The sequence below is a fragment of the Armigeres subalbatus genome, chromosome 3 (genome assembly GCF_024139115.2).
Source record: "Armigeres subalbatus isolate Guangzhou_Male chromosome 3, GZ_Asu_2, whole genome shotgun sequence".
NCBI lineage: Eukaryota > Metazoa > Arthropoda > Insecta > Diptera > Culicidae > Armigeres > Armigeres subalbatus.
Genome location: NC_085141.1, coordinates 221,944,632 through 221,959,390, shown reverse-complemented (window position 1 = coordinate 221,959,390; position 14,759 = coordinate 221,944,632). Strand labels below are relative to the sequence as shown.

The 14,759-nt window shown below is 42.4% G+C and overlaps 1 protein-coding gene across 1 annotated transcript in view; it reads left to right on the top strand.

The window, feature by feature from the left end:
* The window catches only part of LOC134220171 (neuropeptide CCHamide-1 receptor-like), a 205,873-nt gene that overhangs the window by 189,727 nt on the left and 1,387 nt on the right, over nucleotides 1–14,759 (top strand). The window contains exons 7-8 of the mRNA XM_062699158.1: nucleotides 13,593–13,730; nucleotides 13,960–14,094. Coding sequence (XP_062555142.1) covers nucleotides 13,593–13,730; nucleotides 13,960–14,094 — 273 coding nt within the window. The remainder of the gene's footprint in view (nucleotides 1–13,592; nucleotides 13,731–13,959; nucleotides 14,095–14,759) is intronic.

Here is a 14,759-nt window from a genome sequence, read left to right as displayed (position 1 = left end):
GATGTTTACAATTCATGTTAGTTATTTTACAATTCATTTGTCAATTTTTACTTACATAGGATAAGATAACTATAGATTTAAGCCCAAACGAATGTAGAAATAGTAAATTTAGGATAAGTTTTATAAACCACGTTTAGATTAAGATTTTACTGTTTTCTGTTTATCTGTTTTGCTATCGTACTTCTAACGAACTCACATTTTGCCAATGGTTTGACCATTCCGTTCTTCGGTATGAGTGCCAGCGCATTGTATACACACGGAAGGTAAGGACTATCGCCAACAAGCACTTAACAGCCAAGTAATCAGCTTAATAATTTGAAATGTTCTGAAAAATAAGAAGTCCATAATATTTACTAAACTGATTCTATGTTGAATCAATTAAAGTTCAATAAATAAAATACAAAAACGGTAGTCTCAGCGTTGGAAAAAGTTACTGTCAAAAATATGTATAGCAACTGCCATTATGACGAGTGTAGAAAACTATATAGGGCACTGTGCCTTTGAATCTCATTCTTTTTGGATTTTCATGAAAGGAAATATTAAGACAAGTAACTATAAATTTTGACGATCTTGTTTTTTTTTTATTTCCATGCATTGAGAAAAGTTAGAGATCTGTCGTATAATATCCTGTATGGGAAGATCCATTAATTACGTAACGCAAAAATTTGATTTTTTCAACCCCCCCTCCCCCTATGTCACACTTTTTGTATGAAGCTTCTGAAAATTTTGTATGGATCGTCACACTTCACTCAACCCCCCCTCCCCCCTCTAAGCGTTACGTAATTTGTGGACGTTCCCTATACTAGGAATGTAGATGAGCGCCGAAATAGAACCAGCCAAATTTTTTGAGTGAATCTACGGAATTATTGTTGAAGCAATCTGGCATCGCTGGATGGATGGTCCTGGATGTACAGCTGATGCAGCTCGTGGTTCATTCGCCTCCTCCACGTACCGTCCGCCATCTGCACCCCACCATAGATGGTACACAGCACTTTCCCTTCGAAAACTCCCAGTGCACGTTGGTCCTCCACGAGCATCGTCCAGGTCTCGTGTCCGTAGAGAGCTACCGGTTTAATAAGCATTTTATAGGTAGTCAGTTTGGTACGGCGGCGAACTTTATTCGATCGGTGCGTTTTTCAGAGTCCAAAGTACGTACAATTTCCTGCCATGATGCGTCTCCGAATTTCTCTGCTGGTATCGTTATTGGAGGTCACCAGTGAGCCCAAGTACACGAATTCTTCATCCTCCTCGATTTCGTCCCCACCTATAGAAACTCGCGGTGGATGAGTGGCTTACGTTGTCGTCTCTTGAGCCTATTCCTATCATATACTTCGTCTTCGACGTGTTGATGACTAGTCCAAACCGGTTGATTTCGCTTTTCAGTCGGATGTAGCCTTCCTCCTGGTCTCGCTGGTCTCGGACGATTGTATCATATGCCGCTTTAAAGTCGATAAATAGATGATGTGTGGCCATCGAGCAAGTGAGTACAGTGCGTGTTTTAGTCGTCGCGAAGAAGTTATAATATCTAATCAGTCTTCGGGGAAATACGTTAGACACGCGTTGATTTTCCGTTTCTGTATCATCATGAATATGGCGTAATTCAAAAGATATAATTAGTCGCTAATTAGATGATTTCCAATAGATTTCCTTCCCAATTAAAATACTATTCATTTCCAGTGCGCTCATGGAGATGTAGAGAATTTCTCGGTATCTTGTAGCAATAAGTGTCGAACTAATTTTCCTCCCCTTATCCTAAATGACTGTGAGGACGTGGCCGGCATCGTTATTGGTCTTAAATTAAAGAAACTCCGAAGCATGTACAGTGAGAATAGCTTTCTAGTCCCATGAAAACTATTCAATTGATGAGCTGTGCATTATTTGTTGTTTCTCGGCCAATCACGACTAGCAACTGACGGTAGGAAGTGTACAGTCAATCAAGTTAAGCTAAGCTAAGATAAATAGATGATGTGTGGGCACGTTGTATTCGCGGCATTTCTGCAATACCTGACGTACAACGAACACCTGATCTGTGGTAGAACGTTCACCCAAAAATCCCACCCAGTACTGCCCCACGAACTCTATTGCAATTGGTGTTAGTCGTCGGCATAAAATTTGGGAGAGTACCTTGTAGACGGCGTTTAGCAACGTGATTGCGCGGTAGTAGATGGCCCTTTTTGAAGAAGTGACACACGACCCGGGCAGAAGACATGAACAGAATAACAAAACATGATATGGACTTGATTGATATAAGAGATAAAAGAACAGGCAACAATATCAAAAATTTGCACCGAAATATCATTTAAATATCAAGATATGCTATGGATAAGAACAAACTGATGGCACTTGATATCGATCACTTATTACAAATAACATATCTTGATATCCTTATGATATTTTAGTGCAAAATATTGATATTGTCGTCTGATCTTTTATCTCTTATATCAATCATTTTGCTATCTTATCAAAATTTGATATTATTTAGATATTTTCGTCTACTCGGGGACAACTTGCATCCACTCCTGCGGCAGAACCTCATCCTCCCAAGCCTTGGTAATCACTCAGTGCAGCGCTCTAGCTTGTGCCTCACCACCGTATTTAAACAGCTCTCCTGGTAGTTGGTCAACTCCAGGGTTTTTTTGTTTTGTTTTTCAGCCGGCCGATCTCCTCCTGGATTTCCTGGAGATTCGGAGCCGGAAGTCGTATGTCCTGCGTGCGTGCTCTTAGGTTCATTACCATACCGCCACCGTTATCGGCCACATCGCCATTCAAGTGCTCTTCGTAGTGCTGCCGCCACCTTTGGATCACCTCACGCTTGTTTGTAAGAAGGTTCCCGTTTATGTCCTTACACATATCGGGCTGTGGCACGTGGCCCTTACGTGAACAGTTTAACTTCTTATTCAACTTTCGTGCGTTATCAGCACGGTACAGATGTTCCGTCTCTTCACGGTCTCTATCTCCCTGCTGGCGCTTTTTCTTCCGAAAAATCGAGTTCTGTCTGTTCCGCGCCTGTTTGTATCATGTCTCGTTCACCTTCGTGCGGTTTTGCAGCAATCTCGCCCATGCTGCATTCTTCTCCCCAACTGACCGCTCACATTCGCCGTCATACCAGTCGTTTCTTTGATCCGGGCACCGTGCCTAGTGCAACGGATGCGGTGCTTCCAATGGCGGATCGAATATCTCTCCACCTATCTTCAAGAGATGCTGCGCCTAGCTGTTCTTCCGTTGGAGTACTACTACCAGCCATCCAATGTATAGCCGCGGCGGACGACTCCGACGCGTGGTGTACACCGTAGTGAGTTTTGAGCGCAGGCATACTGCAACGAGGTAGTGGTCGGATTCAATATTCGCACTGCGGTAAGTGCGTACGTTCGTGATGTTGGGGAAGAATTTACCGTCGATTAGAACGTAGTCGATTTGGTTTTCCGTTTCTTGATTATTTGATTTCCATGTGGCCTTGTGGATATTCTTGCAGGGGAAGAAAGTGCTTCAGATTACCATTCCGCGGGAGGCTTACGCATCGTTGGCCGTTGTCGTTCTATACGGTATGTGCAGACTATCCGGTCCGATGACCGGTCTATACATTTCCTCCCTTCCTACCTGATCGTCCATGTCCCGCAATGGACATCCATCGTATGTCTGCTCCAGCTGTGCATAGAACGCTTCTTTCTCGTCATCGGGTCTCCCTTCGTGTGGGCAGTACACGTTGATGATGCTATAGTTGAAGAAACGGCCTTTCATCCTCGGCTGGCACATCCTTGCGTTGATTGGCTGCCACCCAATCACTCGTTGGCGCATCTTGCCCAAAACTATGAAGCCGGTTCCCAGCTCGTTGGTGGTGCCACAGCTTTGGTAGAAGGTAGCCGCTCGATTCCCGCTTTTCCACACTTCCTGTCCTGTCCAGCAGATTTCCTGCAGCGCTACGACATCGACGCTGCGGGGATGTAATTCATCGTAGATAATCCTGTCGCAACCTGTCAAACCTAGCGACTTGCAGTTCCATGTTCCATGTAAGAACAAACCAATGGCACATGATATTGATCACTTCTTACAAATAGCATAACTTGATCTCCTCATGATATTTTAGTGCAAAATTTTGATATTGTCGTCTTATATCACTCAGGTCCATATTTCATTTTGCTATCTAATCAACATTTGATATTATTGAGCTATTTTCATCTTTTCATTGTGGTAAACATACTTTGAGGTATTTCAATTTTCATATTAATTATCTAGGGGAACTGCTCCTGGAATTCATCTCATGGCTCCGATATTCATCCCATCGAAAACAAAGCAATGGAAATCAATTTGATTTGTTTCTTAATTTGATGATTTTTTCAGCAGTGATCGCGCATGTTGACAAAAAGAAGCGAAAAAATTGCTGCTATATTTCTTTGTGGAGATCGGGACAGTTCCCCTATTTTTGCCTTTCTCGTATACAAAGTATACGTACAGGCTATATGTTCGCTCCAAAAACAAACTTTTTATAGGAGGCTCGGAGACCCATAGTGTTATATACCGATCGACTCAGCTCGACGAATCGAGGTGATGTCTGTGTATGTGCGCAAAAAGTCTAGCCCACTTTTCAGGCACCTAGCCCTAACCGATTTGCTCGCAACAAGTTGCATTCAACGCAGAATCCTGTCCCATTGTTTTGCTTCGATGAAATCAACCATGAATTCAAAATGTATAGATATGACATGTATGAAGGCTGGAGTGACTGTTTCAAACGCTGAATGGTCATTTTTCGACATATATAGTGATCATAACTAGAGTGAATTCGACAGTTCAAGTTTACCAAACAAATGAAAAAACAGAAGGCATGGATAGAAGTTACGGGTAAAGAATTCAAATTGATCATTAATGCACGTAAGTAAAACATGAAGTACTCCACTAGTGCTGACGGCGTTTTATCAGTCGGACACATAAATAAATGTTTCCGTGCCACCGTTAATGGAAAAAGTGTATTTTTATAGTGACTGGAGCGGGTCTACGCACCGTGTTTTCCTTCTATCTTTCATTCTTAAAAATTTGTCACCTCGCGATTTTAGGAATGAAAATTTCTATATCAAGGTGATTAATAAAGCTGAAAATTTGTCTGCATGCATATTATGAGTAAGCAAGCAGCGTGGTGATGTTTCAGAGCTATTTCTTTTGAAAAAATGAAAGATTCAGCTCTTACTACTCGTCTTCACTTTCCCACTTTTTTGGTTTTGATTTTTTTTCAGAGCTGCAGAGTTTGGATTTTATAAGACTCTTTATGTAGCAAGCACAAATGCCAATTGATCTGATGTAAAGCTGAAAGTAACTTTTATAGTTACAAAACGAGTTTAAGAAGTATTTCATCATGACAAATAAAACAAACACCAAACAGTTTTAATGATACTTCCCAGACAGGTTTAATCAAGGCAAGGGCTGCTCTAATAAATTCATATTCAAAACTTCATAGTATTCGGAATTTATAACCTGCCACAAAATGTTTTGGCAACAGCTTAAAAATGGATCATAATTCATGCGTGGTAAATGCTTTATCAAAACTGGAGAGCAAGCCAATTGCCATAATAATACCACAATAAATACCATCGAATGCCAAATGTATGAATGTTACTTGGGATTGTTTTGTACAATAAACGGTTTCCGAGTTACATTCTTTTAAATCAAATTGTTAGAAAAGAACTAACGACCTTTTTTTTAAATTTCATTAAATCAGTGAAAAATGGTCTGTCTCCTATTTCTGACAAATTTGAATCGAATCAACGATCATCAAATTTGATCGATGTGTCATTCAGTGTGGAATTCGTCAGGTGTCAAACTAATTCTTAACATTCAAGTAAATTACATATAAACTACAGGGGATGGACAAAATAATTAGGATAGGCAAATTTTGGGTAAAATTAGATGTGTTGTAACTATCTTAGTTATCATCCAATTTTGACAATTCAGGCAGGCCTGAACTAGAAAATTAATGCAGTTTGACGGTATGTCCATGGAACCGACTATGGCCACCAGATTCCGGAGATATTCCGGGTTTTTCGGAGGTAGGTTCAAAACCGTAAATTTGAGGTGGATATTAGGAGAAGTTGTGGTTAAAAATAAAATGATATTAGTATCCACAAATGAAGTAGGGCTCTTGCTGATTGGAACCATATATTGAGATTTTGAATCGGACCAGAATCAAGTGAGATATGGCCATTTCTTTATAATCGGTTCCGATCGATACTTATCAAAGGGGTCAGGCCACAACATCATTTGAATCTCGCTTTTTGATAGATGGTCCACTATGATTTTATTCTAGAAGGCCTCTAATGTGTCAAGAATGAAAAACCAATTGAATAAACGGATCCTGGAGTCGCTGGGATGTCCCCGGGGAACCTGTGAATGGGGACATTTAAATTTTAGCACCAAAATCAGTCATTCGACGACTCTTTTTTCATGGTTTTCGATCAGGAAGCGAAGTATGAATATAAAATGGTCCATTGACGGCTCTGACCGCTTCCAGGATCTACGGACTGGCCCCGGGGAACCTGTGGAAAGGGACATTTTAGTTTTACCACCAAAACCAGTCGTTCGAAGGCTCATTTTTCATAGTTTTCTATCAGGAAGCGAAGTATGAAAATAAAATGGTCCATTGACGGCTCTTACCGCTTCCAGGATCTACGAATTGGCCCCGGGGAACCTGTGGAAAGGGACATTTTAGTTTTACCACCAAAACCAGTCGCTTGACGGATCTTTTTTCATGGTTTTCGATCAGGAAGCGAAGTATGAATATAAAATGGTCAATTGACGGTTCTGACTGCTTCCAGGACCTACGGATTGGCCCGGGAGAACCTGTGGAAGGGGACATTTAAGTTTTAGCACCAAAACCAGTCAATCGAAGGCTCTTTTTTCATGGTTTCCGATCAGGAAGCGAAGTATGAATATAAAATGGTCCATTGACGACTCTGACCGCTTCTAAGACCCACGGATTGCTCCTGGAGAATCTGTGTAAAGGGACATTTTATTTTAAGCATCATAACCAGTCGGAATCGAGAAATGAATATAAAAGGGACCATTGAGGGCTCTGACCGCTTTCTGGACCTACAGATTGGCCCAGGAAACCTGTGGAAGGGGACATTTTAGTTTTAGCACCAAAACTAGTCATACAACGGCTCTTTTTTCATGGCTTTGGATCAGGAAGCGAAGTATGAAGTAGGCAGGTTCCCCGTGAGCTATCCGTAGGTCCAGAAAACGGTCAGAGCCGTCAATGGTTCATTACTTCACATTCTGATTGAAGTCCATGAAAAAAGAGCCGTCCAATGATTGTTTTTTGTGCTAAAACTAAAATGTCCCCTTCCACAGTTCCCCGGGGGCAATCCGTAAGTCCTGGAAGCGGTCAGATCCATAAATGGTCCAATTTATACTCATACTTCGCTTTCTGATCAAAAATCAGGAAAAAAAGCCGTCGAGTTATTGGTTTTGGTGCTGCAACTTAAATGTTCCTGTCCATTGGTTTTTCGGGGTCCTGTAGGTCCTGAGAGCGGTCAGAGTCATCAATGGTCAATTTTATATTCATACTTTGCTTATATTAAAGAAGAGCTGTCGAATGATTGGTTTTGGTGTAAAAACTAAAATGTCCCCTTATACAGGTTCCTCGGAAGCAACCAGTAGGTTCTGGAAGCGGTCAAAGCTGTCAATGGTCCTTTTATATTTATACTATGCTTCCTGATCGAAAACCTATAAAAATAGCCGTCGAATAACTGATTTTAGTGCTAAAACTTATATGTTCCCTTCCACAGGTTCCCCGGAGGCAATCCTTGGGTCCTGGAAGCGATCAGAGCCGTCAATGATCCATTTTATTTTCGTCCTTCGCTTCCTGATCGATAACCATGAATGAACCGTCAATTGACCATATTATATTCGTGTTTCGCTTCCTGATCGAAAACCATGAAAAACGAGCCGTCAAACGACTGGTTTTGGTGGTAAAACTAAAATGTCCTTTTCCACAGGTTCCCCGGAGCCAATCCGTAGATCCTGGAAGCGGTCAGAGCCGACAATGGACCATTTTATATTCATACTTAGCTTCCTGATCGAAAACCATGAAAAAAGAGCCGTCGAACGACTGATTTTGGTGGTAAAACTAAAGTGTCCCCTTCACCCTTCAACAGGTTCCCCGGGGCCAATCCGTAGATCCTGGAAGCGGTCAGAGCCGTCAATTGACCATTTTATTTTCATACTTCGCTTTCTGATCGAAAACCATGAAAAAAGAGCCGTCGAATGACTGATTTTGGTGGTAAAACTAAAGTGCCCCCTTCAACAGGTTCCCCGGGGCCAATCCGTAGATCATGGAAGCGGTCAGAGCCGACAATGGACCATTTTATATTCATACTTCGCTTTCTGAAAGAAAACCATGAAAAAAGAGCCGTCGAATGACTGATTTTGGTGGTAAAACCAAAGTGTCCCCTTCAACAGGTTCCCCGGGGCCAATCCGTAGATCCTGGAAGCGGTCAGAGCCGTCAATTGACCATTTTATATTCATACTTCGCTTTCTGATCGAAAACCATGGAAAAAGAGCCGTCGAATGACTGATTTTGGTGGTAAAACTAAAGTGTCCCTGTGTTGAACTTAATTAATAATTAAAAAAACACATTAATAAAGTTAAAAAAAAAACTAAAGTGTCCCCTTCAACAGGTTCCCCGAGGCCAGTCCGTAGATCCTGGAAGCGGTCAGAGCCGTCAATGGACCATTTTATATTCATACTTCGCTTCCTGATCGAAAACCATGAAAAAAGAGTCGTCGAATGACTGATTTCGGTGCTAAAATTTAAATGTCCCCATTCACAGGTTCCCCGGGGACATCCCAGCGATTCCAGGATCCGTTTATTCAATTGGTTTTTCATTCTTGACACATTAGAGGCCTTCTAGAATAAAATCATTGTGGACCATCTATCAAAAAGCGAGATTCAAATGATGTTGTGGCCTGACCCCTTTGATAAGTATCGATCGGAACCGATTATAAAGAAATGGCCATATCTCACTTGATTCTGGTCCGATTCAAAATCTCAATATATGGTTCCAATCAGCAAGAGCCCTACTTCATTTGTGGTAACTAATATCATTTTATTTTTAACCACAACTTCTCCTAATATCCACCTCAAATTTACGGTTTTGAACCTACCTCCGAAAAACCCGGAACATCTCCGGAATCCGGTGGCCATAGTCGGTTCCATGGACATACCGTCAAACTGCATTCATTTTCTAGTTCAGGCCTGCCTGAATTGTCAAAATCGGATGATAACTAAGATAGTTACAACACATCTAATTTTACCCAAAATTTGCCTATCCTAATTATTTTGTCCATCCCCTGTACCTATATGCTTAGAAAAACGATGGAAAAAGAGTTTCAATGGTTTAATAGCTCTATCTCGCATGAACATGTTTGCTAACAAAAAACGCATTTTTTGTTATGTGTAATAATGTAAGACACATTAATTTCACACATTAATTTCAAATATTAATTTTGATATAAATAAACAAATGAAGTAGGCTAGCCAATTTTTGCCGTACATTGTTATTTTAACTCCTGAATCCACATAAAAAATGGTAAAGATCGGTGCAAAAGAGTAAAAGTTATCCTAAAGATTGGTAGGGGAAGAGGCCCCAAAACGCCCCTCCGAGGCAAAACGCCTTTTGTGGTTACCCTAATATTTACTGTCATTAAGATGGCCGTGAAATGGTGGGTTGACATCAAGGAAGGAGCGCCCAACAGAGCTCTGGTCCCCACAAGTCCCTACCTCACGCTTCCACGGGTCGTCCGATGACAAAAGACCGCCAGCTGCGGGTTGTGTACTTAGCTGGTAGTGGCCCCTGGGCACTGTTGTCCTTCTGACATCAGCTAGAGTGAGAAGGTACGCCTCGAGCGTCTGTTCACCAGGAGGTGCGGCTCAAACAGCGTCTGGCTGGTACCCAGCGGCTGATTAACGAAATGCTGTATCGCGTCAGCTATACCTAAGGTGGCAGTTCCATCATCGCGATGTAGGTAACGCGACCCCGGTAAGGTAGCTTACTGAAGCCTCTCAAATACATACCACGAAAAATGGAGATAGAAGAAAAAGAGAACGTTATTTTTGGCAACCGACCCGGCAACGAAATAAGGACTATGATTGGAAACCCGGTACCTGGAATGTCAGGACCCTAAATAAACCTGGACGAGTGAGCCTTCTGGCTCGTGAACTGCAGAAGGTTGGAGTGAACGTGGCTGCTATTCAAGAAGTCCGATGGCCTAGATCCGGAGAACGTGAATTCCGAGCCGTGGACCCCACGACCAATACTGCATTCAAGTATAACATCTATCACAGCGGCGGTGAAAAAGCAGAGCATGGGGTTGGTTTCGTAGTGATGGGCAAGCAGATGAAGCGAGTGATGCGGTGGAAACCCATTAGCGAACGAATCTGTGTATTGAGGATACGGGGCAAATTCTTCAATTACAGCCTAATCAACGTTTACGCACCGACGAACGATAAATCCGACGACGTGAAGGACACGTTTTATGAATGTCTTGATAAAGCCTATGGAGAGTGCCCAAAGCATGACGTGAAAATTGTTATCGGAGACGCCAACGCTCAGGTCGGAAGAGAGGACTTTTTCCGTCCCATAATCGGTAGGGAGAGCCTTCACTCCGCTACCAATGACAACGGTCTACGGCTAGTAAATTTTGCTGCTGCCAGAGGGATGGCCATCAGTAGCACCTACTTTGCACGAAAGAACATCCGAAAACACACCTGGAGACACCCAAATGGCGAAACTTGCAACCAGATAGACCATGTTCTGGTGGATGGGCGCCATTTCTCGGATGTTATCGATGTGCGGACATTCAGAGGTCCGAACATTGACTCTGATCACTACCTCGTTGTCAGTAAAATTCGATCACGGTTGTCAACTGTATCGAACGAAAGATCACAGCGAACGATGCGTTACAATACCCAGCGTTTGTCGGCGGAAGGAGTATCGGCTGAGTACCGCCAGAAGCTCGACGAACGGATAAGTGCAATCAACGTTAGCGACAACATCAACGATCTATGGGAGTCGATCCATGGAGCGGTGAGCACAACAGCACGAGAAGTGGTAGGCACTGCACAGAGGCGACCCAGGACGGGTTGGTTCGATGTGGAGTGTCAGAGAGTGACAGACGAGAAGAACGTTGCCAGAAGCCGGATGTTGGTGTCAGGTACCCGATCGAATAGAGATCGGTACAAGGAAGCAAGAACAGCCGAAAAACGAACCCACCGCAGGAAGAAAAAAGAGTACGAAGAACAAGTTATTAGTGAGGCGCAGGAAAAAATGGAGCAGAACGATATGCGGAGGTTTTATGAGTCTGTCAATGGCGTGCGGAGAAAGACAGCGCCATCCCCGTCATGTGCAACGACCAACAAGGGAATTTGCTGACAGATAAAACTGAAGTGGCTGCCAGGTGGAAGCAACACTTCGAGACTTTGTTGAATGGAGGAAGTGACGGTGCATCGGTGAACAGAATAAATATTAGCGACGATGGACAAGCTGTGGAGTCACCTACACTAGATGAGGTTGAAAAGCTGTCAAAGAGCTGAAAAACAATAAGGCTGCGGGAAGGACCAGCTCCGGCTGAACTTCTCAAACATGGCAGTGAGCAGCTTTATGAAGTTCTGCACCATATTATGTCGAAAATATGGGAAGACGAGGAAATGCCTGCTAGCTGGTTGGACGGCCTCATTTGCCCTCTCTATAAGAAAGGGCACAGACTGGAGTGCGCCAATTACCGAGGAATAACCCTCCTTAATTCGGCGTACAAAATTATGTCCCGTATTTTGTTCAACAGATTGAGACCGCTTGAAGAGTCCTTCGTCGGCGAATACCCATCGGGTTTTCGTGGGGGCCGATCAACGACGGATCAAATGTTTACCCTGAGACAAATCCTTGATAAATTCCGGATGAAATATCGACGTCATTTGTTACCTTAGATGGATTGAAGCAGGGTGATGCACTATCGAACCTACTGTTCAATATAGCGCTCGAGGGAGCGATTAGGAGAGCTGGTGTGCAAAGAAGCGGTACCATTATCACAAAATCGCATATGCTCCTGGGATTTGCGGACGATATCGATATTATCGGAATTGATCGCCGTGCCGTGGAAGAGGCTTTTGCGCCTTTTAAGAGGGAGACAGCGAGGATTGGACTCACGATCAATACCAGCAAAACGAAGTACATGGTCGCTGGCAATCAACGTGGGTTCATTAGTGGTGGTGGTAGCGAAATAGTGCTGGATGGTGAAAAATTTGAAGTGGTAGAAGAATTTGTGTATCTTGGAACATTAGTGACGTGCGATAATGATGTTACCCGCGAGGTGAACAGGCGTATTGCAGCTGCAAATAGAGCTTATTACGGACTTCGTAACCAGCTTAAGTCCCGTAGTCTGCAAACGAAAACAAAACTCGCCCTGTATACTACTCTGATTCTTCCGGTGGCTTTATACGGCCATGAGACATGGACGTTAAAGGAGGCTGATCGGAGAGCTCTCGGAGTGTTTGAGCGTAAGGTGCTGCGGACAATACTCGGCGGTAAACAGGAGAACGGTATCTGGCGGCGACGCATGAATCACGAATTGTACCAGGTGTATAAAGGGCTGGATATTATTAAGCTTATACAACACGGCAGACTACGATGGGCTGGTCACGTTGTTCGTATGCCGGAAGAACGTCAAGCGAAGATAATATTTAGTAGAGAACCCGGAAGAGGCCGCAGGCTTCGTGGAAGGCCGCGTACACGATGGCTTTTTGCAGTTGAAGAGGACCTGAGGGCGCTCAATGTTCAGGGCGACTGGAAGCGATTGGCCCAGGATCGAGTCCTGTGGAGAAGGATACTCCATTCGGCGTAGGTTCATCGAAGAGCTGTAGCCCATCAAGTATCAAGTAAGTAAGATGGCCGTAACTAAACTAGATCTAAAATTATGTAGGTTAGGTGAAAAAAGTTTCATAATAGTGTATGGGAAGGTCGAAAAAACCGAACATTTCCACATCTTGAAGAAACATCTAACATTTTGGCGAGGCAAAACGCCCTAGTGGCACTAACCTACAATATACTTGCGTCTCCACGCACTATCCATACCAGAATGCTGATTAGCAGACGCGTGGTGCTTTGTTCCCTATGAGCTGCCAGCTAAAAGGCGTTTTGCCTCATGAGTTTTCCTGCAACAGAATATCACCACTTTTTTGAAATGTGAATATTATCAATATGATTGAGATTTTTGACAATTTTTGAATGGCATCAACTAGCTATCTTGTTTAACTGTTGCATAATGTAAAAATACCCATGAATAGCGTTACAAATAAGACAATAAAGCAGTGTTTGCTTAGCTAGGGCATATTGTCCCCCCTTCCCCTATTTGATATACCTATTAATGTGGAACAGACCGTAATCAGTTCGCATAAATAGATAAATTAAATTTCACGTGCATCTAAACCGCGTAAATTTTACCAATAAAGAAGAAATCATTAGCAAATTTAGAGTTCACATAAAAACCCTACGTTCTTCCTATTTACGAAGCTTTTAAATTTCAATAATAATTGGATTATTATTCCATTCCAGCCCAAACTCCCAGGAAGACTACAATCATTTCTGGCACGTATTGCGGATAGTGGGCTTTTGTTTATCATTTGCCAATAGCTGTGCTAATCCTGTAGCGCTGTATTGCGTAAGCGGAGCTTTCCGCAAACATTTTAATAGGTGAGTTTTATAATGATTTTTAATTTCCTGTCTGCATCCCAGTGTTTGCTCAATACCAATAGCAATTAGTATTCTTCCTCGGCCGACCTTTATCAATTAATATTCGTTGTAATGCCTGGGCCCATATATTTTATTTCATCGGTGTACAAAACTCCATCAATTAATTCAACTTCGACTAATTGAAATACAATACATTCTACTTCCCTTCTCTACCCCCAATTAAACCAAGATACTTGCTGTGTGAAGGAACGTCCAGCGCCCGCCGGCGCCGGGGAGATAACTTGGGCCATCGGGACACGTCACTGACGAGCACCATGTCCAGGCGGTACCCCAGCAAAAGGATAGGAACCCACTCAGTGCGATTGTAAGTACCAACCGGGAATCGAATGTACTACCACGTTTAACTTGTGCGAAAAGGTAGGGACGAAGCGATACCACCTCGCAATCGATACTTTTTATCAAAAGAAAGTATCGGTGTCCATTGAATGTTGCGATGTATCGCTTGTCGACCCAATTTTTATGCCGAACGAAGGATAATATGATAAAACAAGAAGCGCGAAACCACAAATTGCTTTTTTTGGGGTTAGAAAAGCTTTGTGAGAATTTAACTTAACAATTTGTAAGATTCGATTAATTTGTATAGAATAGTTGTCCCAAGGCGAGAAAAATTGGAACACATGCAATAAAACACCCTTTCTATAGTTCAATCAGTTTTCTACTGATATCCAAGCTGATTTTTTATCCTTTCTATGACTAAAGATATTTTTTTAGATGAGAAATGTTTGTCTGCATCCAACTCTGAAACTGAAAGATTAACTTTAAAGAAACCATGAAAAATATCGCTTAAAACCTTCTTGAATTCTGAAAGCAGAAATCTTTCTTAACGAATTTTGGATAAAAAAGTATGGAAATAAATTTGATTTGCGATATTAGTTTGAATCGTCCCAATAATCAAAATTTGCTTTTATGGACGGAGTCCTATATAAGCATATTTAAACTTCAAATGTTTCTTGGGTTTAATGTGAAGAA